This window comes from Manihot esculenta, chromosome 10 (assembly GCF_001659605.2).
Source record: "Manihot esculenta cultivar AM560-2 chromosome 10, M.esculenta_v8, whole genome shotgun sequence".
Lineage (NCBI taxonomy): Eukaryota > Viridiplantae > Streptophyta > Magnoliopsida > Malpighiales > Euphorbiaceae > Manihot > Manihot esculenta.
Genome location: NC_035170.2, coordinates 23,722,347 through 23,746,025, shown reverse-complemented (window position 1 = coordinate 23,746,025; position 23,679 = coordinate 23,722,347). Strand labels below are relative to the sequence as shown.

At 33.2% G+C, this 23,679-nt stretch overlaps 3 protein-coding genes across 5 annotated transcripts; 1 reads left to right on the top strand and 2 right to left on the bottom strand.

Annotated features, from left to right (window-relative positions):
- Positions 1-3,453: 3,453 nt before the first annotated feature.
- LOC110625216 lies at positions 3,454-4,183 on the top strand. The gene has a single exon (XM_021770807.2). It carries the CDS (start codon positions 3,617-3,619, stop codon positions 4,106-4,108), a length of 492 nt encoding a protein of 163 aa, XP_021626499.1. The 5' UTR covers positions 3,454-3,616; the 3' UTR covers positions 4,109-4,183.
- Positions 4,184-4,527: 344 nt separating this feature from the next.
- LOC110625215 (protein RMD5 homolog) lies at positions 4,528-7,734 on the bottom strand. Of its 3 annotated transcripts, XM_021770803.2 has the most exons (3): positions 7,633-7,684; positions 6,696-6,738; positions 4,528-5,880 (listed from the first exon to the last, which is right to left on the bottom strand). In XM_021770803.2, the coding sequence occupies exon 3, from the start codon at positions 5,876-5,878 to the stop codon at positions 4,688-4,690; it is 1,191 nt and encodes a 396-aa protein (XP_021626495.1). In that variant the 5' UTR covers positions 5,879-5,880; positions 6,696-6,738; positions 7,633-7,684; the 3' UTR covers positions 4,528-4,687. The 3 variants fall into 3 exon arrangements, with proteins under 3 accessions (XP_021626495.1, XP_021626494.1, XP_021626498.1); XM_021770802.2 differs by lacking the exon at positions 6,696-6,738 and having other exon boundaries at positions 7,633-7,734; XM_021770806.2 differs by lacking the exon at positions 6,696-6,738 and having other exon boundaries at positions 7,537-7,647.
- A 4,933-nt stretch (positions 7,735-12,667) lies between these two features.
- Positions 12,668-18,762, bottom strand: LOC110624253 (glutamyl-tRNA reductase 2, chloroplastic). Its single transcript, XM_021769361.2, has 7 exons — positions 18,614-18,762; positions 17,549-17,614; positions 17,266-17,445; positions 17,035-17,152; positions 15,543-15,981; positions 14,432-14,673; positions 12,668-14,030 (listed from the first exon to the last, which is right to left on the bottom strand). The coding sequence occupies exons 1-7, from the start codon at positions 18,760-18,762 to the stop codon at positions 12,912-12,914; spliced, it is 2,313 nt and encodes a 770-aa protein (XP_021625053.1). The 3' UTR covers positions 12,668-12,911.
- Between the last annotated feature and the right edge of the window lie 4,917 nt (positions 18,763-23,679).

The window sequence follows — 23,679 nt, the reverse complement described above, 5'->3', positions numbered from 1 at the left end:
ACAGTCTAACTATTACATAAACATAGCTTCCATACTCTGGCTAACCTCCTGATCTACCCTGTACCTGCACAGCTGGGGTTAGGGGAGAGGGGTGAGCTATAAAGCCCAGTGAGCAGAATAGAGAAAACATATATTAAAATATTTCATGCTTCCATGAAATGCAACACATCACAAACATATCACATAAGGATGGTATCGTCACCCATAGTCCTCAACATAGTCCAATCGTGCCAGGGGCGTAGAATGGGCCTCACTGGTCTTTCTCTTACATACATAACATAACATAACATTCCAATATGCCAGGGGCGTAGAATGGGCCTCACTGGTCTTTCTCTTAACATAGTCCAGGGGCGTAGAATGGGCCTCACTGGCAATCCATACCGTATCATCATCATATCATACCATAGGAGGACTAGAGGATCATCCAATAGCCAATCCGCATCCACATCATATTATGCAATGCAACATATTCGTGATTTCTAATGCAAACACCCTATAATATCACATGGCATATATGATGCATGAACATGCTCAAAAAGTTATATTTCATTTATTTAAAAACTTAAGGTTTATTCCACTCACCTCTGGCTGAAGCTCTACAGACTCTGAAGCAGCTATCTCACTGCTGGGGTCCTCGGTTCCTTGGGTCCGAACCTACACAGGTGGACTCCAATGAGGGACCAATCATACATAAACATAACTCTAATAAACTCCCCAAAAACCCCCTAGAACATCATGAAAACATCACATAGAAATATGCATGAAATGGCTGGACAGGGCACTTTCGGCGGCACCTTCGGCGGCCGAAAGTCCTGGACAGATCCGAAAGTCGGGCACTTTCGGCGGCACCTTCGGCGGCCGAAAGTCCCAGACAGAGACGAAAGTCTCTTTTCGGGGGCAACTTCGGCAGCCGAATGCTGCCTTCACAAAAGGGGGTTCGGCGGCCGAAAGTCACTTCGGCGGCCGAACCTGAGCTTCTCCCGAAGGGCAGAAACTCAGCTCCTCTATGCACATTTCGCCTCCCAAGCTCAAATCATGCAAAAACTAGTTCTAAAACATGCATACATATCATACATTACACCTAGGGGTCTCAAACTATCATATACCCCATCTACAACACTTCCAACAACACATAAACAAGCTACATTGTTTAAAACATCAATATAAACCCATAAACTCAACATATGCCCTAACATGCATTTCTACTCATAGATCTTGCATAAAACTTATTTAAAACACATAAGGAGCTTAAGATCGGCTCTTACCTCTTGAAGATCGAGAGGAAGACGACCTAAACTTGGAGATCCACGAAAATGAGCTCCTGAGTTCCCAAAACTCCAAAACTTGTTTCAAAAGCTCAAAACTTGCAATGTGAGTTTAAAACTCAAGAAAAATGGAAGAGATTTGGAGGAAGGATACAAGATTTGCAAAGGGAAGGTCGGAAGCTCACTGTGGCCGAAAATGGGAGAAAGCTCACCCATTTCGGCTAAGTGCCCCTTTTATAGGTGGCTGGCCAGGCCACGTTCGGGGGCCGAATGTGCCTCCGCATCCATGCAATGTTCGGCGGCCGAACTTGACTTTCGGCGGCCGAACCTGGACTTCCCTAACTCATGCTTTCGGGGGCCTAACGTGCCTCCAAAACACATGCATGTTCGGCGGCCGAACTTGGCTTTCGACGGCCGAACCTGGGTTTTCCTCCTAAGACTTTTCATGCAAAAACTCATTTAATTTCATACTTAAAACATAAAACACATTAAAACATTTTTATAAAACATGATTCTACCCTTCTAGAGGTCTCCGACATCCGAGATTCCACCGGACGGTAGGAATTCCGGCACCGGAGTCTAGCCGGGTATTACTGGGGGGAGCAAGGTCAAGATGACCGATTACATGAAGTTGGGTGCTCTCCAGTATGAAACCGGTGAAGACCCGTTTGTGTATCTTGAGAGGGTCAAAATGATTACAGATGAGATAGGAGCTGATGACAGTAGAGCCATTCAGATGGCTGGGTTCACACTAAAATGCAAGAAGGCCCGAGAGTGGTTTAAAAACTATGTGAACCCGAGGTTGGACAGCCTATCATGGGAGGAGTTTGCAAATGAGTTTGCAGGATGGGCTTTCCCTGACAGTTCAAGAGAATTGAAGATGATTGAGTTCGAGCAGCTGAGGCAGACGGATGAGATGAGTGTGAATGAGTGATTGATCAAATGAGAAAATTTTAAATTTTTATGTAATTGTTGATCATGTATGGGATTAAACAGGTATTCAGGATGAATGTTTGACTTGTTACGGGTCCCGGCAGCCTTAAGCCGATCTGAATCCTAGCGTCGGTAGCGGTCCGGTTTCCGGGTCGTTACAATCTCAGCTTATAGTGATGCAGATTGGCTGGAAGTATGGAGAATTGAAAATCCACAACTGGTTTTGCAATTTATCTTGGTTGTAATCTTGTTTCTTGGAGTTCAAAAAAAAAACATAATTTCTCGATTCTCCATAGAGGCAGAATATCGTGTTGTAGCAAATACAATGTCTAAGCTACTTTGGCTTCATAATTTGTTGTGTGAGTTACGTGCGAAACTAATAATTTCGATTTTATGGTGTATTAATTTGGAAGCTATGTCTCTTATTGTCAATCTAATCTATCATAGCCGTATAAAATATATACATATTGATTTTCATTTCGTTCGTGAGAGAGTTATAAATAAAATTCAAGTTCACTATGTATTAATGAAAGATCAAATTGCAAGTATTTTTACTAAATCATTAACACCGATACAGTTTCAAGATTTGAGAGACAAATTAACTATTTTTTTTTATAAATAGTTCAATTTAAGAGAAAATAATAAAATAAATATTATATTTTAAATATAGTTAATTTATTATAAATAGAATTTTGTACGGTTATGAGTTATTATCCGTAAAGGTTATATAACCTATGTCGATAGGTTTAATGATATAGCTTCATTAAAGTTTTTAAGGTGCAAGTGTAGATATGATATGACCGCTACTAATATTTCGATGGAAGAGGAAGAAGATGAACAAAAGTGGCTTGTTGGGTTAGGATTTGGATGAGGAGAGTTATGACCGTCATTATTGAGTGAGGAGAAAGAATGGACACTCATTGATGATGCTTGTAGATTCGGAATAGTAGAGTTTAGAGCTACAACGGTATCATCTTCCCTAAATTAGATAGATAGTGAGAGAGTTAAGAGTTATTAAAATTTTCAGTGGTCTAATAGTGAGAAAGGAGAAGAAATTTGAGGGTAAAGAATGATTAGAGTATTTTTAAAATTTAAATTTTTTTTATTAATTTAATAAATTTTATAGATATAACAACCTGAACAGACTCAAAGTTTAAGAATTAAAATATATAATTTTAAAAATAAAAAAAGTAATCTATTAATTATATTAAAATATAGGGATTTACCCTATTTTTTAAAATAACTTTAATGGTTAGGGTAACATGTTTATTCAAAACTTCTCTCTATCCCCACCGTCTGGCTTTCTCCTGGAAAAATCTTCCTTTTTATCGTCTGGTTCTCAGCCAATTCCCACCAATTTACCAAGCCTAAAACCTCAATCTCTCCAAAAATCCCAAACCATAAGCTGAAACTCTCAAATGGCTTTCCGAATCCAACTCTTATGCCCAAATACCTTCTCTCAACTCAGAAAATCCCAATCTCATCCCTTTCCAACTGCATCACATTTCACCTGCAGAATCAGAACGCAAATCCCATGCACCAACAACGACATAATCAGTGATGCTGATCTTGCATCAGATTTGGCTACAGAAGTCACAAAGATAAACACCCAATTAGCGCAAAGAGAAGAGGCCATGAAGAAGAGCAAAGAATTATTATTCACTGAGCTGTGCCGCTATTTGGCTATGGAAAAAGAGGAAGTGAATAGGAAATGGAGGAAACTGGATCAAGAGGAGAAGTGGGTTTTGGTTAAGGGGTTTGTTAATGAGTGGGGTGTCAATTTTCACCCTTTGTCTGCTAGGTCTGTTAAACAAATGATCGAAGAGTATTTGATTGAAGAGAAGCCATCATCAAATTCTTCTCTTTTTCCTGGTTTGAAAAGGATGATGGGATTCTCTGAAAATGAGTGAACTTGGTTAAAGATGATGTGGGTCTCTCATGTAATCATAATGAATCTAACATTGGAATGCTAATTCCTTACTTTATTTGTTTGCTCTTTGATGGTGATTGAATACTGAGTTTCAGTTTCAACCCACCCAAATTTCCCCTTCTGTTCTGCACCCTCTCTTTCTGTGTAATTTCTTCTTTCTTCATTGAAGTGGTAACAAATTGAACTTGAAGAAACCTAAAATATTATGCCAACAGATAACTATCATGTCAGAAAAGTAGAATGAAATCATCAGTCTGTTATTAGATGCATTCTGTAGTTTTCACTGTTGTTTTTGGCCTTTATCTTATTTTATGAGGTCAGGATGATATGAAGTACATGGATGATTTAACCTTTTAGGTTGTAAATGGCTTACCTTGTTCATTACAGTCATCTCTATTATATATATAAACATGGCTATATTTAGTATTGATGAGACTGAATGACCAAAATCATGAGACATTCCAAAAGAATGTCTATATACAGTAATCCACAAAAGAAACAAAATGGATATTATCACCAACCAACCACCCACCAATCACGGAAGAATTCCTACGAAGCATTAGAAATATAGCTGCCTGCATTGCGCAACCGAAGCCTCAACTGGGCAGTAAGGACACTTGAACGTCCTTGAGCTACCTTTTGACATTTTGGTGATTGATTGCTTGCAAAGAACATGAAGACATGGCATCAACATTGGCGGATTATCTTCAGTGCCTTGCTCTCTACTCACAGGACAAACAAAAATGGAATGGAACTGATATTCTCTTCCCAATTCCACTGGCACCGGAAGCTGTTTCATTGCCAGCCACTCTTGCTTCTTTGCAGCCATTACATTTGCCAGCTTCAAGAGAGTTGGCAACCCTTCGATCCCAGCTGCTATTGCCAAGCTCAATGCACTCCTACAGGACTGTCCTAACAGATTGCAGAAATCCCGAGTTAGCTCGTCAGGAAACTTTTCCCAATGGGTAGGAGCCAACAACTCAGAATGAGGACTGCTTTCAAGCTTTCCCATCCAACAGATGCAAACTATAAGCTTCTGAATTTCTCTCATATGAAGTGCAGCAAAAGGAGAAAGGAATGTTTTAGCATAATTAAGGGCAGCAGCACGATTTCCCCCCTTCAAAATCTCCACAAACTGTAGGCGGTGAATTTTAAGCTCCAGATTTGAACCATTCAGCTTGAGCTTTTCACGGTTGGTAGAAGCCCATTTAAGAGCAGGCTCCAGGTTTTTAACCTTAATAGCATCAAGTATTTGATGCAATTCCAAGAATTGAGATCTTAAAGCTGTTGCTTCTGGTTCTCCAGCTTCATTTATTAGGCAATCTCCAAGATCAAAGAGGCCTTGCCGGTAAAAATGGGTTGCTATTATCTGATTCACTATATGGAAGTCAAAGTCAACATTTCTGTAAGTCTTGGACATGTCAGAACTGAAAGATTTTTCAAGTAATTTTGGGTACTTGCTAAGATCAATGTTTAGTTCCTTCTGTGATCCTTCTAATTGGTTTAGCGCACTAATTGCATTTAGCCTATGCTTAAGCTCTGTAAGGATGGATTTCTGATCAACAGGGGACATGGGGCCTTGAACTGACTTGATGTTTGCCAATGCTTGTTCAATTTCATGACTGACCTGATCAATTACTTCTTGCGACTTGGATGATGACAGTTTTTGCTTTTTAGCAACACGCTCGAATGTATCTCTTACAATACTCAGCTGTAGGTCAAACGCATCTTTTACGGTGCGCAGCTCCATTCCTGCAGAAAAAATGCATAAGCAATGGTTAAAATAAAAGCTGCAAGTGAAAAACAGGACACCAATATATGAAAGTAACAATAGATTATTAAGAACCATGTAGATATCAGACATGCTAATGAACAACAGACCTTAAAGACATAAAATTTGCAATTTTCACATATTAAAAAGATAAAGAAAAAATGATTGCATAAATACATGTGAAACAACTAGGCAGAGCTTTTGCCAAGTCACCTTGAGTTCAGTTTAACCTTCTAATGGTTTCCAAAAAAAAAAAAATGCTTCTAATGAAAATTTCAAGCTCCATTTCAAAAATCCAAATATGAAGAAAAAAAAAAAGAACATCTCACAAAATTATTTAATGAGTGCAATATGGCATTATGATATGACTCCCTGCTTATATCAGAGAAAAGATCATCACAAAGAAATAATTAAAAGGATAGTATATGTGAAGGTATATCAGAGTAGTATGTGGCACTCTGCTCTGTCATGTTTGAATAGTCAAAACAAGGAATTAACAAGAATTTTGCATCTTATCAAGCAAAAGCCTTGCGCTTTTTTCTGAAACTGACTGTTTATCTTGCTATCTTTCACACACATGCAAACGGAATAAAAACGAAAAAGGCAAAGACATGATAAGGAACTTGGGAAAAGACATAACGAAAATTCAACTTATTTGTGCTTTCCAACAAGCTCAAAATGATTCATAACTTAGTTCAAGTTATACAGAAAGGATATTTCTGCTCATAAATTTGGGAATTATGTGTCTCAGAAACTAAGCTCAATAACTAAAATTTAATGAAACAATAACAAACACCTTTCTTGACCTAACCGATGCAAGTCGTGCTACCAGATCCTTTCTGCAGTGAAAATTAATTATAATGTCACTAGTAATAAATGTATTATTATTATTTTGCTAGTAATAAATTGGGAAAAGTTAAATAGTGCCATCTACCAGTACAAGCAAATCTAAAGTTGGTTAAACTGCAAACCAAATTCCACCACTTGTAGAGAAGTGATCAGCCATAACACACTTCCAAACAAAAATAAATGAAATCATAGCAAAAACAAATGCGTATAGAAACCCATGCACCCAACAAATAACCAATTTTTAAAGAGAACTGAAACTTTCATCAAATTCAAACACAAGAAACCCAAACAAAGAAAGGGGGAAAAAAAAAAAGCTGGTAGCTCCAACCGACATTCTATAGAATTTAAGATTTAAACAAATGGGTATAGAGAATAAACTACACTAAAGCTCAATTACAACTATCTCCATACTGACCAGATATTATGCTAATTTAAATAGCAAAATGAGAGAGAAAAAAAACACATACACACACGCACATATACATATATACAAGAATTATATTCCATTTGTTTCCTACACTTTCTCAGACCAAGCAAAGAAAAGAAAATCAACATGAATGCTCAACGATGTCATGGCAGAAACTAAACAGATATACAAACATATTCGAATTTAATTAAAATCTTATATTGGAGAAATTGATAGATGTAAAGTAAAAAAGTAAAATCATAACACAGAATTCATATAATCTGAATTCTCTTTCGCTCTCGCTCGCTCGATCTTTATTAGAAAAAAAAATTAAAGAAGAGTGAGAATTGAGAAGAAAAAAAAAACTAAGAAAATAAGATACCTAAAATTGAAATCCAGAATCGAATTTTGATACAAAATAAATTAAGCAAAGGAAGAAAAGGAAAAAATTCGAGGAGAAGAACAGTGATCGAAATACCTGAGAAACAGAGGAAGGATCAGTGGGGAGAGAGAGAGAGTGCGTGCGTGCGTCCGTGTCAAGAAGCGTACGAAGCGAGAAATCTTGGCTGGACCCAAGCACACGTGTGAGTTATTTATTGGATGGAATTATCCTTCATATAAAATATAAAATATAAATATTATATATTAAATTATTTTATTAAATATTTATATTTATCATTTAGATTCATGATAGTTTGTGAAATTTAACAGTCAGATCCATCGATAATATATTAAAATATTATTAATATTTTAAAAAATTTAGTAATTAATTTTTTATTAATTTTTATTATTAAATATTTTATTATTTAATTTTTATAATTGAAAAAAATTTTAATTAATTTTTTAATTTTATAAAAAATATATTGATGAATTTTTTTTATATTGAAAATATTGTATATATTTTTATATTTAACTGTTATAATTAATAGGAGAATAATTAATAAATATTTTAAAATTTTAATAACGTTAAATATATTTTTTAAAATTAAAAAATTAATTAACAAATTTTTTCACATTAATAATAATTTTTTATATAAAAAAAATTATTTTATATCTTTAATATTAAATAAAATAAAATATTAAATGTTTTGATTTATAAGATTTTTTTTCATATTTTAAATTTTTATTAAAAAAATTATTATTTAATTTTTATAGTATAAAAAAATTTATTAGTTAGTCTCATAATTTTTTAAAAAATATATTAAAACATCTTAACATTTTAAAAACTCTTCTAGTTATTTTCTCCGTTAGTTGTAACTATAAAAAATTATAAAAAAAAGTCTAAAATGCCTCTGATAGAGGGAATAATTAGTAAACTTATTAAAAATTTAAGGGATCAATTAATAAGTTTTTTAAAATTATAGGGACTAAATAATAAAATATTTAAGGACAAAATTAACAGAGATATTAAATAATAGACTTTTTAAAACTTTAAAGGCGTTTTAATAAATTTTTCAAAATACTAACTAGTGAGTTTTCTCATACCATAAGAACTAAGTAGTAATTTTTTAAAATAAGAGATAAATAATGAAATTGAAAAAAGGATTTTGTTGAAATAAAAATATATATTTTAAGGCCTATTTTATTAGTTACACAAAATTTTAGAGATTATATTATAATTTAGTATTAACTTTTTAAAATTCAATTTAGCACTCTGATTATAATCGTGATAAATTAAAAAAATTATACCTTGTTCTCTAAGATTTGAAGGTTTAAATATAAATATAAATTAATATAAATTGATGTTATTCACATTATAATTCTTCGAGTATGGATCTGCAAGATAAAAGAAAACATCAAGTGGATTGTTTTGGCAACCTCTAATACTTAAGTCAATATATGTGATGAGCAAATTATAGAATTTACTTATGCAAAGAGAGAACACTGTTGTGCCTGATTATGGATATTATGGGCTCTTTATATACTGTATTAGATAAAGTTCAGATGATATGGAATTGTAGATAAGATAAGATATAGAATTCTAAATAAAATAATAAATGGAATCCTATCAGATTAATATTCTGATATGGATAATGTATTAGAATTTTACCACTTTATTAAGAGTGATATGGTATTTAAATAATTGACGTGAGTTGGATTATCGAGATTCGTATTTAATGTATTTTAATATTGATTTAGATCAGTAGTCCCCTACAATAGTCGAATCTTTAGTTTCGATACTAAATTATTCCCTTTGACTAACTTGTCGTTTTATGGAAATTTGGTGATAAGTCACTTGAGTGATTGCATTGACTTTTCCCTTGACGAACTTGTCGTCTTGTAGAGGCCTTAGTTTCTTTGCTACTTATTTTGTAATAATGATATTTTATAGGTGCATTTTAATTTAGATGAGAGGATTAAAGTTACCAATATGTAACTAAAATATAAGTGTTTCAATAGATAAATTTATATGATTAAATAAATGTTATCTGACTTATATTCTCATTTGCTTTGATGATTTGGCATTGATGAGATCTAGTGCTATACTGCCATCGTGAGAAGTTGCATGGGTATTAGTATTTGATGAGGGCATGGGTAATTGGTTGCCTAAAATGGTGTTCTTATGTCACTTAGGGATGCTCTTACGTTGCCTACGACGCTCTTACATTGCCTAAGAATACTCTTATATTGCATAAGTGTGCAATTGATTGTCTGAAAGGACGCTTTTACATTACTTAAGTGGACAATTGGTTGTCTGAAAGAGCGCTCTTGAGCCGCCTAGGGGCGCTTTTATGTTGTCTAAGTAGGCAATTGATTGCATGAAAGAACACTCTTATGTCGCTTAAGTGGGCAATTAATTGCTTGAAAATGCGTTCTTACGTCGCCCAGGGGCACTTTATCTAAGTGGTCAATTGGTTGTCTAAAATGGCGCTCTTACATCACCTAAGTGGGCAATTGATTACCTGAAATGACGCTCTTATATTACTTAGGGGCGCTCTTACATCGCCGCCTAAGAGAGGAATAGATCGCTTGAATTTGAAAAAGAGTCTTTCAATGTGTGGAGTATACTATCACTTTAGAATTGTATCTCTTTTATAAGTGACATAACCTATTAAGACTCATCTGCAAAATAATTCTTATACAATATATAAAATTGTGGTCCTAAAGTTAATGTAGAGTCAAAATATCAAAGTGAAAAGTAATTATTGTCTTACCGATGGTTGTTAAGCAAAATATATAAGATTACTGTCTTGCAATAAGATAACTTATAACTTTTTTTTCTCTTTATTTAAAAAAGAAAAATGAAAGGCCTCTTTTAAACCATTAACATGATAATAAATCTTGCAAACTTCATGTTCAGTGAGTGTTTGAGAAATACTTAAAAGTAACGATACATATCATTTAACAACGACGAAATTTCATTGCTTATTTAGCAATGCCATTATAAAGTTTGTCGCTATAGTAGCGACAGACACAAATTCGATCGCAAAAAGTACGTGACGAGAATATTAAACACATGATTAATTTTGTTACAAATCTGTCATATAAACTTTTTGGGACAGAACGTAGCCCCTTAGTGACGAAAATTATTTATCGCAGAAGTCCAAATTTCTAATTGTTTGATCATAATCTCATTTAAATAATAATACTAATAATAAGTGAAAGAGATACATAGTTTTTTTATATCAGTTGATATTGTTCACATCATAATTTTTTAGATATAGACTTACAAGATAAAATAAAACACCGAGTGAAATTGGTTTGTCAACTTTTTTTATACTCAAGTCAATATAATATATGTGATAGAATTTACTAATGTAGATAATAATATACTTGATTATAGAGGTTATCAGCTTTTTTATATAGTGTATTAAATAAAATTTGAATATAATATGAAATTCTAAATAAAATAGGACATATAATCTTAAATAAGATAGGATACAGAATCCTATTAGATTAATATTCTGATATGGATAATGTCTACCATTTTTATTAAGAATTGTAGAGTATTTAAATAATTGACTTAGATTTAAATTATTGAAATTCATATTTAATATATTTTAACATTAATCTATATCACACATATTAAAATTATTTTATTTATTGAAAATATATGTATCCAACTATATAGATATATGATCCGACTTTTTGTATAAAAGAACTATTTACCATTCTATCACATTTATTTTATGGTAAAAAAAAAATTAATTGTTGAAAATTAGAATTAGCTCAGTTGTTGTAAATATAAACGGAGAATATCTGTTCGATTTCTATTATTTGTTTTTTTTTCTTCTTCTGAAAGTTTATGCATAAAAAGAAGTTCATTATTAAAATAGTTAGACAATTTATAAAGAAATGAGAATACATGGGTGCTGGATTATTTTTAAAGCTGAAAGGTTTCGCTTTTAAATTTCTATTTTTTTTTTTTTGAAAAGAAGAGAAATATCATTAACTAGCGATAAAAAAAAACTATATGAGAAGGAGGGACATGAATCCAAACTCCTTGACCTAACTCAGAATGAGCCGATATTGCTAGAACATGAGCGATATCATTCGCAGACCTGTGAATAAAACCACATTTTGCATCTTCATAACTGGATAGAAGCAATTTACAATCTTAAACCAAAAGACCAAAAGGTGATAAATTATCTAACGAAGCATTGCTAATAGACACAACAAGAACCTGAGCATCCGATTCGAAAAGAACTCGATCCCATCCGCACTCTTTAATCCAGCTCAGCGCCTCTCGAAAAGCCATTGCCTCAGCACACTTAACCTCCATCTGACTGCAAAAACAGCCTGTTTTAGCCGCTATAAATCTACCATTAGCATCTCGGACTACACAGCCGAAGCCTGTTTTAAATTTCTATTTGAGTTAATATGAATTATGGATTTTAATTTATTGATATTGAATTTGTATTTAAAAGGTTTAAGTTTAAAATTCAATTAAAAAAATAAATTAAGACAATAATAGATGAATTTCCAAGAACAATATGAGTAGAGGAAGTTAATATACACGTTCTTACAGGAATTAGGCGATGAGTGCTCAAAACAGACTATTGTAACAAGTATCTTTGCTAATTTAATTACCAAAATGATATTTAATTAAGACTATGTTTTGTTTTATAAAAAATATTTTTCAAAACAACACCACAATGTTTGAGCAATAGAAAAATTAGTTTTTTTTATCAAAAGAAATAATTAAATAATTTTTTAAAAAAAATTATTTTCCAACTACATGATATAGTTAACTAACTCATCAATTTGTAGAATCATTAGGAATATGTTTAAGTTAAAATCAATTTGCATAGCTGCCAAGTTCATCTTATATTCCATTTCTTCAAGCCAAAATGTCAAAACAATTCATACATTTCCAAAATGATAATTTGATTTGTACCTTCACTGCATAGTGCATACTTTGAAATTTGCCATCAAACTCGAATCATATCAATAGGCAACCACTGTTCATGTAACAATCACATCAAATTAAGAATAATAGAATAATACAGAAAACAACTGCATGAATCGATTCCTATCAATTAGTAGGATATGGTGATACAAAAATTAAATTTCTCTTATGAACCTTTCAACTCCTTTTTCTTTTATTTCTTTTGCTGTATAACATTACAAATGTCAAGTGACTACCGATCATTTCCTTCTGTTTTCGGAAAAAAGAACTACAAAATAATGGTCTCCAAACGTATTCGCTATTTTAAATGAATGAATTGGAGAGAAAAAATGGTGAGGATCGTATCCCTGGATTGAATGTAATGGTTTGAGCGTGTCAAAATTGAACTAGATCTAATCTGAATACCTTTACTTCTGGTTTCGTTGTACCTTCGTTCGAACTGTATCCAGAATTATCTCCGTCTCAAGGTCAAACATTGTATTGACGGCATGCATAATTTCAAGCAACTCTTCTGGCTTACGGCAGCCGTTTGCATCAAGTCTAAGGTGCTGCATAGGACCTTGTAGGAACTTCTTCAACATACCTATGCTAAGATCAGAGATGGCCTTCTTTTGTTTCTCTGAAATGTCGCCCATCTTTGACATACACTTGTCCAGTTCAGAAGCTCTTATCCTTTCTAGATAAGCACGCAAGTTCTTGATGGTAGGAACAGTCTCAAGAGAATCCTTCCAAGCTTCAAACTTCTGCAATTCCTCACAAATAACTCCCTGTGCTTCCATAGCTTTCCTGAGTCGATCTTCCTTATTAGCAGCCACAACTTCCTTGAGATCATCTACATTGTAAACTTCTGCCGTCTCAAGATCTGAGATGGATGGTTCTACGTTTCTTGGAACAGAAATATCAATGAAAAACCGCCTTTCAACTTTTGGGTCCACAGGGGGAAGTCTATCTACATCTTCTTTCAAAAACAAAGGAGACTCTGATGCAGTACATGTGAAAATAATATCGGCTTCAGAAGCACATGCCACCATTTCTGAAAGGGGTTTATACACGATTTCAGTATCCTTGAGCTCTTCCCTTATGGCATCAACACTGTCCTCAGTTCTATTCACAATCACAATTTTGGTGCACCCTTTTGCAGCCAAGTGTTTAATTACTAGTTTCCCCATCTTGCCAGCTCCAATTACCAAAACTCTAGCAGCACCATATGAAGACTCTGGAAGCTTCATTTGACCAAGTTCTACAGCAGCTGAACTGACTGAAACTGACCCTGAGGCAATATTAGTTTCAGTTCTAACCCGCTTCCCAGCAATGATTGCACGTTCAAACAGCCCACTGATTTTCCTGCCAAAGCCAGATACTCCTTGTCCAAGCTTTTTAACTTGCTTCACCTGGGCAAGGATTTGACCCTCTCCTAGCACAACTGAGTCAAGTCCAGAAGCTACTTCAAATAGGTGTCTTGTGGCATCTTTGTTATACAACATAAACCGGTGTTGGCAAAGCTCAGAAACAGGAACCCCGCTAATCTGCAAAAGAAATTTATATTATTGTCAGTACCTCTGCTCTTCTAATCACTGTTATAAACCAACAAAGAAACACTTCCACACATACTAAAAGTGCATTTCCAATCTTAAAAATGTTTTAATCAAATGCAATCTAAGATGTTAGTCACAGCCGATATACATCTTAAGATTCATTTTTAATTATTTTTGAGAAGACAGACACAGACAGGATGTGCCTAGGCTATTGTCCAATATTCTTAAGATAGTTGGATTCAGAACAGTAGGCAGGGTCAGAATCCTGGGACCCCAAACAATTCAGAATACATCACAATGACAAATTGGTTTCGTCTCTTTTTTCTTGTTCTATTTGGAATCAAACAGAGGAAAAAGAAGGGAAAAAGAGGGTGGTGGTGGTGATAAAGTACCTTAGACATCCATTCAGTCACTTCTTTAACCCCACGATGTTGAGACAAAGCTACAACATATATTTCCATTCTGTTGCAAGTACTAAGAACGGCAGCTTCTTGTATATGATTCAGAGCACAAAGCTCATCAATTGCTTGAGGCCACTGGGCTTCTGGAAGGGCGAGTTTCTCCCGTATTTCAACTGGTGCAGTGTGAACATTAAGCCCTATGACAGCAATGCTGCTCCTTTCCTTTGTATATCCTGACAAAAAGAATGAATTTTTCAGTGGTTAGTCCTCGTAAATGCTTGTCATATAATCATAAATACGAAGAGGGAGGGGGGGGGGGGAGAATTCATCAGCAACAGAACAAATTCCACAAAAAAGAGAATAATATTTTAAGGGAGAAAAAGCAACCACAGCCATAATATAGAGAAATTGACATTTAAGACTACAATTGCACAATGGCAAATAATCTCAAAGTCCATACAACCAGTAACATCCATGTAGAGAATTACAATGCAAGAAGTCCCACATCAACAATCCTTCAGGATCAAGTAAATCACATGATCTATAATCGGACTTGCACACAATTAAAAGCCAAAAGCAAACATTAAGCTAAACACATATCACAAAACTAATGTATTAGAATAGTACTGGCTGCTATAATTAACTGGAGTATTTTAACAGATCTCAAACGAGAGCTTCATCGTAAAACTAAAAGATAAAAAAAATTAAGACAATATCAATTTTATCCATAAAATTACGAGTAGTATCGCCAATTAGAACTCAAATATGAATTAGGACTTCTGTCCCCACCCCCTCCCCCACAACATACTCCACCCCAAAGTCTAGGTATTTTACTTCTCTTCAAATTCCAGTAAAAGAATAAAAGGCTAAAGAAGAACCATTATGTCATTCAACATGAGCATTGCGTTATACACCGGGAAAAAACAAGTCTATTACGCCTCAATGATAGAAAAAAGAAAAAATCGATCTTGACACCGTCAAATTTGACTTTTTCTTTCTCAATTTTATAGTATTCTAGTTATATCATTCTGAAAATTTAAATACAAAAAAAAAAAAACGTAAACGAAATAACAACAATAACAATAAGAATAACAATACTCACTATCAATCCCAGATGCTTTGAGTTGCTCAAGGGCGATAATATTGGACTTCTTAGAATCAACCTTATCAATAGGATCCAAACTCCGAGAAACAACCTCACACCTCAAAGAAAGACCTCGGTGAAAAACCAGTGACTTCCGATCACTCCCCTTCTTCGATAGCTCGTAGAAGAATTGCGATCCATGACAAAAAGAAGACGAATAAGAAGAAGAGACAGTAGATGAGTTTGATTGCATACGCCTAGAAGCAACAGAGGCAGCAGCGAAAGTGCTCGCAGATGCTACCGCCATTGAGAGAACAACGGAGAGAAGATGAGAAGTTCGGAAATCTAAATCCCTAAATTGTTGGGAGGACGGAAGAGGCTGTGGTTGTATTTGGTGTGAAAACTTTGACCAGTCGATGAAAAGATGAAGTTCGTGTGGGTTTAAATACTTGGTTAGCTACCAAAGAGCAAGGAAACAATGCGTGTTTTTGGTTTGGGAACGTTTTCACCACGCGCTCATTCTCGTCCATAGTCAACTAGGATTTGGTCTCTCTTTTTTTTTTAATTTAATTTTAATTAAAATTTTATTAACTTCATTACTACTACTTTAAATTTTTAAATTTCGCGCTTTCCTCGCATTAATTTAATACTTAAATTATTTTTATAAAAAATATCTCATAATGCTCATATTGAAGGCAAATTTTTCCTCTTTATCTAATTCTATTTCAAAAATAAATATTCAAATTTTAAATGAATTAAGCTCTATTTAATTAAGATTGGTCTATCATTGACATTTTTTGTTTAAATAAATTATACACAATTAGTCAGCCACCCATAATTGACTTCTCTAAATAACGGTCCCTCGCATCTTTCCTCGTGAAAAAGGATTTGTGGTATATGTAGACGGAGTCATAAAGTAACAGCCGCTTTTTGTTATTAGTTTTTGTTTTGAAATAGTACCGATTATATTCCGTATAAATTTTAATTTTGATTAAAATGAAATTTAAAATTAAAAATTAAAATTAAAATTTTTTATTAAATTTTTAAAAATTGAAAAGTCAAACAGTTAAAAAAATATTTATAATATTAAAAATTTTAATATAAAAATTATGAAAAAATTTAAAAAATAATATAAATGCAAAATTCACTCCTTTTTTATTTCAAACTTTATGATGACTTTCATTATATTTTTTAAAATTGTGCGTCTTAAAATTTTCTTTTCAAAAAGTTATCGTGGTTTCGAACAGACGTCAACATTAGAAGTTAAGTTCAGTATAAATCTGCAATAAAATCTAAAATTAATTGTTCTGTATTATTCTCTTCCCTTTGTAAAAAAATTCGACATTGAGTTATCACTAGGAGGATAATACTAAAATAGATTCTTTGCGTTAAACATTTTGGAAATTTTTATATAATTTAGAAGGTCAAGAATATAGATATTATCATTAATCTTTTGCATAATTTGGAATAGACCAATTTTTTTTTTAGTCAAGCTTTTTCTGTCATCCACCATATTCCTTGCGCAAATACACCATAACTCGATCATCGACGTTGAAAGACTTGAAACGCTTATGTTTATCAACTGCAGCTTTATACTTGTCATTGGCTTTCGTAAGGTATTATTGTACCTATTTGAAAACATTCAAATGCTAATTTACCAAGTTATTTGTTGCAATACTGTTATAAAAAACCTATAGGAAGGGTAATAAAATCAACTTTATACACATGAATTTTTCTATACACAACTGCAAAGGGTGACATTTTTGTAGAGTTATGGACAAAACTGTTGTAAGTAAATTCTGTTTGGGCAAAAACAAGATCCCAAGCAGTTTTCTTATCACTGCAAATGTAACGCAGAAGACTACCAAGAGTGCGGTTTACCACTTCAGTTTGACCATCAGTTTGGGGATGGGCAACATTGCTGTATCGAAGTTCAGTCCCAAAAGTGAGCTAAAAAATTCACATCTCTATCCGAAGTAATGGTCTTAGGAATGCCATGTAAACGAACAACCTTTTAGAAAAACAGTTTTGCAATATGAGAAGCATCATTAGTTTTTTTGCAAGGAATAAAATGCACCATTTTGGTGAACCTGTCAACAACAACAAAAATGGAATCAGATTCACGTTGAGTACATGGAAGGCCAAGAACAAAATTCATAAACAAGTCCTCCCAAAGATGTTCTGGAGTAGGCAATAGAGTGTATAAGCCCATATTCTATAAATGACTTTTTAGAATTTGACAAACTGAGCACTTTTAGACCATCTGACCTGTATTCTTTTTTAATTGCAGCCAATAAAAATGCTCCTCTAAACCAGTAATAGTCTTATCACGCCCTAAATGCCCACTCAAACCTCCTCCATGGACCTCTCGGATTAATTTTTCTCATAGAGAAGAGCGAGGAATGCATAACCTATTCTCTTTAAAAAGAAAGCCATCATATATCAAAAACCTATCCGCAGACTGGCGAGCCTGGACTTTTACCCATATATCAGCAACATCATCATCTGCAGTATATAAATCCTTCAAGAATTTTAAACCCACAACCTCTTGACTAACTGTAATCAACAAAGCAGCCCTCCTACTCAAAACGCCTGCTACCTTATTATTATGGCTAGCCTTATATTTTATGACATAATAAAAGCTCCAAAATAAGTTGTCCATCGAGCATACATCTTATTCACATGTTTTGAGTCTTAAAGTGAATCAAAAATTGATCATCTGTGTGAATAATAAACTCCCGTCCATCATATATTGTTTTCAATTTTTAAAAGCCAGGAATACCACATATAATTTTTGTTCATAAATAGACCACTTCTTCCTAGCATCATTCAATTTCTCACTAAAGAAGGCAGTAGGCCTATTAGACTATGATAATACTCTGCTAATCCCAACTCCACAAGCATCATATTCAACCTCAAACAGTTTATCAAAATCAGATAGAGTAAGAATAGGGGCAGAAGTAAGCTTATCTTTAATCTCTTCAAAGCTCTTGTTGGCAATGTCAGTCTAAGTAAATTTCTGCACTCTCTCTTTCTTCAAACAATTTGTGATAGGGGCAACGATACTGCTGAAATTTCTGATAAATTGCCGATAGAAAGTAGCAAGTCCATAAAAACTGCGAACTTCTAAAATAGTTTTAGGAATGGGCCAGTTCTGTATTGTTTCTACCTTCTTCTCATCAATATGTATCCCTTCTGCATTAACAACAAATCCAAGAAATAGAACGCGCTCCGTCATATAGATGTATTTTTTAAAATTAATAACCATCTCACTTTCTTGCAGGGCTTCCATAACTTGACGGAGGTGCAGTAAATGGGCTTCCATAACTTGACGGAGGTGCAGTAAATGTTATTCTTCACTGTGACTAAAAATTAAGATGTCATCAAAATAAACAACCACGAATTTGCATAAGAAAGGACGCAAAACCTGGTTCATAAGTCACATGAACATGCTAGATGCATTCGTCAAACCAAACAGCATAACCAATCACTCGTACAAGCCTTCCTTAGTTTTAAAGACTGTCTTCCATTCATCTCCCTCCTTAATCCGAACTTGGTGGTAGCCACTTTTAAGGTTGATCTTAGAGAAGACTTTAGACCCTGATAACTGATCCAACATGTCATCCAACCGAGGAATAGAAAATCGATAATGAAGAGTAATTTTATTGATGACTCTACTATCCACGCACATTCTCTTAGTTCCATCTTTCTTTGAAATCAATAAGGCAGTGACTCCGCAAGGGCTAATGCCCTCCCGAATATACTTCTTTTTCAATAAATCTTCAACCTGTTCTTGGAGGATTTCACTCTCCTTGGACTCATCTTGTGATGAGGCAGATTCAATAATTTTGATCTAGGAATGAGATTAATCAGATGTTGAATATCCTGCAAAGGTGAAAGCTTTGAAGGTTCCTCCACTACCTTAGAAAACTCCTTCAACAGCTCTTTGACAGGTGGTGGTAAAGATGATGCATCTTTCACTGCACCTTTTGCGCTCACCAATAAAGCTAGTGTGCCTCCAGATTTCTCAACTATGCCTGATAGTCTTTGTACCCCCGTAGAAACAACAACAACAACAACAATTTTTCCTTCCACTTTAGAATGTTTTGCAAAACCAGAAGGCAAAATGGTAATTTTCTTTCGATTCCATGTAAATATGTATAAATTCTCCTTTCCCTTATGCAATGCATTAACATCAAACTGCCAAGGTCGACCTAACAAAATTTTGTAGCAATCTATATCTACAACATCACAATTAATAGATTCAGTGTAAGATTTATTGATCGAAATAGGCACGCTGCAGATTCTGTTGACTTCAATTGTTGGACCTTCCTTAATCCATCCAATTTTGTATGGTTAAGGGTAAGGCTGTATAGGCAACTGAAACTTCTCCACCAATTGCTTATTTATCATATTCTCACAACTGTAACTATTGATACACTTTGCTTGAAAAATCTTCCTCCTTTACATCTCATCCTCCTGTTTCGACGAGCATAAAATTTTCTTCACCACATATGTGATCTCTCCATCTTCAAAACCAGTAATAGATCAATGGTCGTCATCCACTTCCTCCTTAGATTCAACCACCTGCTCAACTATATTAACCTGTTGACGATCATTATTAACTCCTCTGTGTTCTGGACAATTATTCGATCGATGACTAGGTTGCCTGTAGCGATAACATATGTCTTCCATTGGTTTCTAATAACGATTGATTTTACCTCCTTTTTCTACTGTAGTGGTGACTGCTTTTCCCTTACTGTCTTTCATTTCTTCCACAGTATTTTGATGATTGCCAAAATTTACAACTCTAGAATGCTAACCGCTATAATTATTTCTATATTGTTGAGTTCCTGTTAAACTAGAATTTTTATAGTTAAAATTTTGATTAGACTGATGTCAAGGTTGCCAATCAACTCGTTCTTCTACTCTTTTTACCATTTCAATAGCATATGCCAAAGTGACAATTGCAACACTCCCATCACATAGTGAATTTCGTGATTCAGGCCCCTCTGATAATGAGCAACTTATTAGACTTCATTCTCACAGTTTTCACATCTTGCCTGCAGTCTCAAAAACTCCTCTATATAGTCATCTACCCTTCGACTTCCTTGAATACAATTATGATACTGGTTATACCAAACTTGAGCGTAATCACTAGGAAAGAATCATTGTTCAATCATCTACTTTATCAACAACCAGTTTCGTATAGGTTCTAGCCTCCTGCGACGTCATTCGTTTTGAATAGAATTCTACCATACTGCTGCACCACCTTTTAATTTATAAGCCACAATTGGAACCTTTCGATCCTCTTCCACGTTCATAACTTCAAAGAACCAATCAACCTCCGCCAACCAATCAAAGACAGATTCTACATCTAACGAATCAAAAAAAGTTTTAAAAGTCTATCGTTATCTTGTAACCTTCGTGATAATCCTGTTAGGGATTTGCGGCTACATGATTGATGACCATAGGATTTGCGACCATAGAATTTGGAACTGGCTGTGGGCATTTGGCTACGGCAAGTTGGTTGTTAGCTTGTTGTAGGGCTAGTTGTCCGATCATCTTCCTCAATTCTGCTAAGGACGCCTAAATTGCAATGAGTCACGTCTCTTGGTTGTCGGCCATGGATGAACTTCACTCTGATACTAATCTGAAATAGAATTGATTAGATTCCGTTAGGAGTTTTAACCAATAATATTTGGCTAAAAAGACAAAATTTAGAAATAAAAGGCTAGAAACCAAAATCTCTTATTGAATTCTTGAAAATTAAAAAGTATCTCAAATAGTAAAGAAAAAGTCTATTTATAATAGCAAAAACCTTAATATGAAAAATTATAAAAAAAAATCTAAAAAAATAATAAACATACAAAATTGACTTCCTAAACGATGAAAATTTTATCTCAAACTTTGTGACGATCCTAATCACACTTTTGAAAGTCGTGTGTTTCGAAATTATCTTTCCAAAAAGCTGTTAGGGGCCTCCAATGGACGTCAGCAACAGAATTTACACCTGCTCCAAGTCTGCCATAAAATCTAAGACTAATTGTTTCGCATCATATTGATTCAAAGCAAAAAATAAAAGGAATTTCTTTTTTCTCTCTCTTGTTATCTATTGAGAGTTTTTTCTCTGGAGAGTTTTCTCATATGGGAATATATGCTTTTTTATCTTATCACTTGTCGGTTTGTCCTATCCAGATAGGGGAGCTTATCTTTCTTTCCACCTAAAGAGTAGATTATTCCTTCCCCTCCAAGTAGTGTTTTAGTTTTTTTTTTTTTTTTTTTATATATAGTCTATAGTTTTCCATTTTTTTAGTTTGTTTCTTTCTTCAAATCTAAGGAAAAAAAGAGTAGCTTTTTATTTTTTTGTCAATTTTTTATTTTATGTTAATTGTTTCTCTCTCGATTGTGTCCGTGCATGTAGGTTTTGGAAACTTCCTAAATCTTACACTGAATATGTTTTACAAGTCCGATGAGTGATGACTAGTGGACACTCGTAGAGCATAGTTCGAAAGGTGAGAGTGGATCGCCAAAGAATGCATCTTCTCCACCTTAGTTGACATCACTTCAATTTGAGAAGCTACCCTTGATCAAGATATGGGTGGCTGATTATAGTCCTACATATTTGTTATTTCATCTTTATCAACTCGGTCCCTTTGATGCATGTGTTTTTATTGTGTTTTTTCATATCTAGTCTTCTAGAAATTTTCTCTTATTCTCATATGTGACATCTAAGCTTTAGTATATATCTTATGGCCAGAAAATGGCTAATGTTGTGGATGTCACACTTGGCATTTTCAAGCTTTTGAAGTTCTAGCAGCCAAAGCATTTTAAAGAGTGAATAACACTTCTTTCATCCAACAATTCTTGTTTCGGGTCAAGCTATTCACTGGTCAGGCCTCTAGGAATTCTGTTTTGGGTCTTAATGGATTGTATTTCCTTTTCTAGGTTTAGAGACCTATGATCTGCTGTATTATGGTTTAAAATCTTGCACAAAGTTATTGCTTAATGAAAATATCTTTAACTTTCAGAAAAAATGTTATTATTGCTAAAACGAAACAAAAAGAAGCATATATACCCACATATATAGTAAATTAAATTCTTTTTTAAATTAATTTAATTAATTTAAATTCGTGTCGAATTTATTCTTTAAATAATAAAAAACTCTCTCTCATAGTTATCATACTCTATATTTAAATTTAAATACTCTAGCTAAAAAAAAATCAACTCGAACCATTACATTTTAATTTTTGAGTTATTGCAAATCAACTTTAAAATAATTAATGTGCAATTAATTAAAAAAAAAACCTAATATTTGCATTTTTCATTTTACCCCACATGTTTCAGCTTTAAATTTATTATTATTTAAGATACTTTCAATGAATAATTAAATTTAGTGTCAATTTTTAAAATTAAATTAAAATTGCACACAATATAAAAATTAGCTAAATAAGTTGAAAAACAAAACTTTTGAAGTAAACGATTTTAAATATAAAAAAAATATGATATGATTTTATTAATTTTTTATTTTAAATGTGTAGTTCAATTTCTGAAAAAATAGTATCTTATCATATTATACTTTTAATAAATATAGTCAATTTTTAAATGCTGCCAAAAAAATATTCTGAAAATCAATAACACGAGATAGTTTTTATATAAATTATTTTCATCATTATTTTAGTAATAAAAAATTAAAAATTTTAATTCTTGAAGATTTGTAAATTTGTGAATTTTATCTATTATTTTTTATATGTTATTATTTAAATAATTTTAATTTTTCTTAAAAATTAATTTCTATATTATGTAAATATAGAAATTACAGATTTATAAATTAAAAATTAATTTATTATCAAAAATTTAAATGAAAAATTATTCTATTGGGTCCGTCAAATTGTGGCGATAAATTATTATTATTTTTTTAAAATTATTTTTTAAATTTTAAAATATAACATAATTAATAAATTTATTTATTTATTTTTAAAATTAAACATTTTAATTTTTAAATATTTATTTCGTTTAATTTAGGGGTCTTCCGATTAAAATATTCTGATACTAAACTATTAAAAACTCATAAAAAGAAAAAAAAATAAAATTTAATTTCAAATATACTCTCAAATCCCTAAAATCAAACTCTTTTTCCTCTATCCCCTCTTCT

What these genes read in the sequence shown, in the direction of transcription:
- LOC110625216 (XM_021770807.2), top strand. Translation starts at nt 3,617, where the DNA reads ATGGCTTTCCGAATCCAACTCTTATGCCCAAATACCTTCTCTCAACTC.
- LOC110624253 (XM_021769361.2), bottom strand. Translation starts at nt 18,762, where the DNA reads ATGACGGAGCGCGTTCTATTTCTTGGATTTGTTGTTAATGCAGAAGGG. An exon ending in GGACTTGCTACTTTCTATCG is followed by an intron (nt 17,615 to 18,613) that starts GCAATTTATCAG and finishes TGTTGTTGACAG; the next exon opens with GTTCACCAAAATGGTGCATT. An exon ending in CAAAGCATCTGGGATTGATA is followed by an intron (nt 14,674 to 15,542) that starts GTGAGTATTGTT and finishes TCTTTTTGTCAG; the next exon opens with GATATACAAAGGAAAGGAGC.
- LOC110625215 (XM_021770802.2), bottom strand. Translation starts at nt 5,878, where the DNA reads ATGGAGCTGCGCACCGTAAAAGATGCGTTTGACCTACAGCTGAGTATT.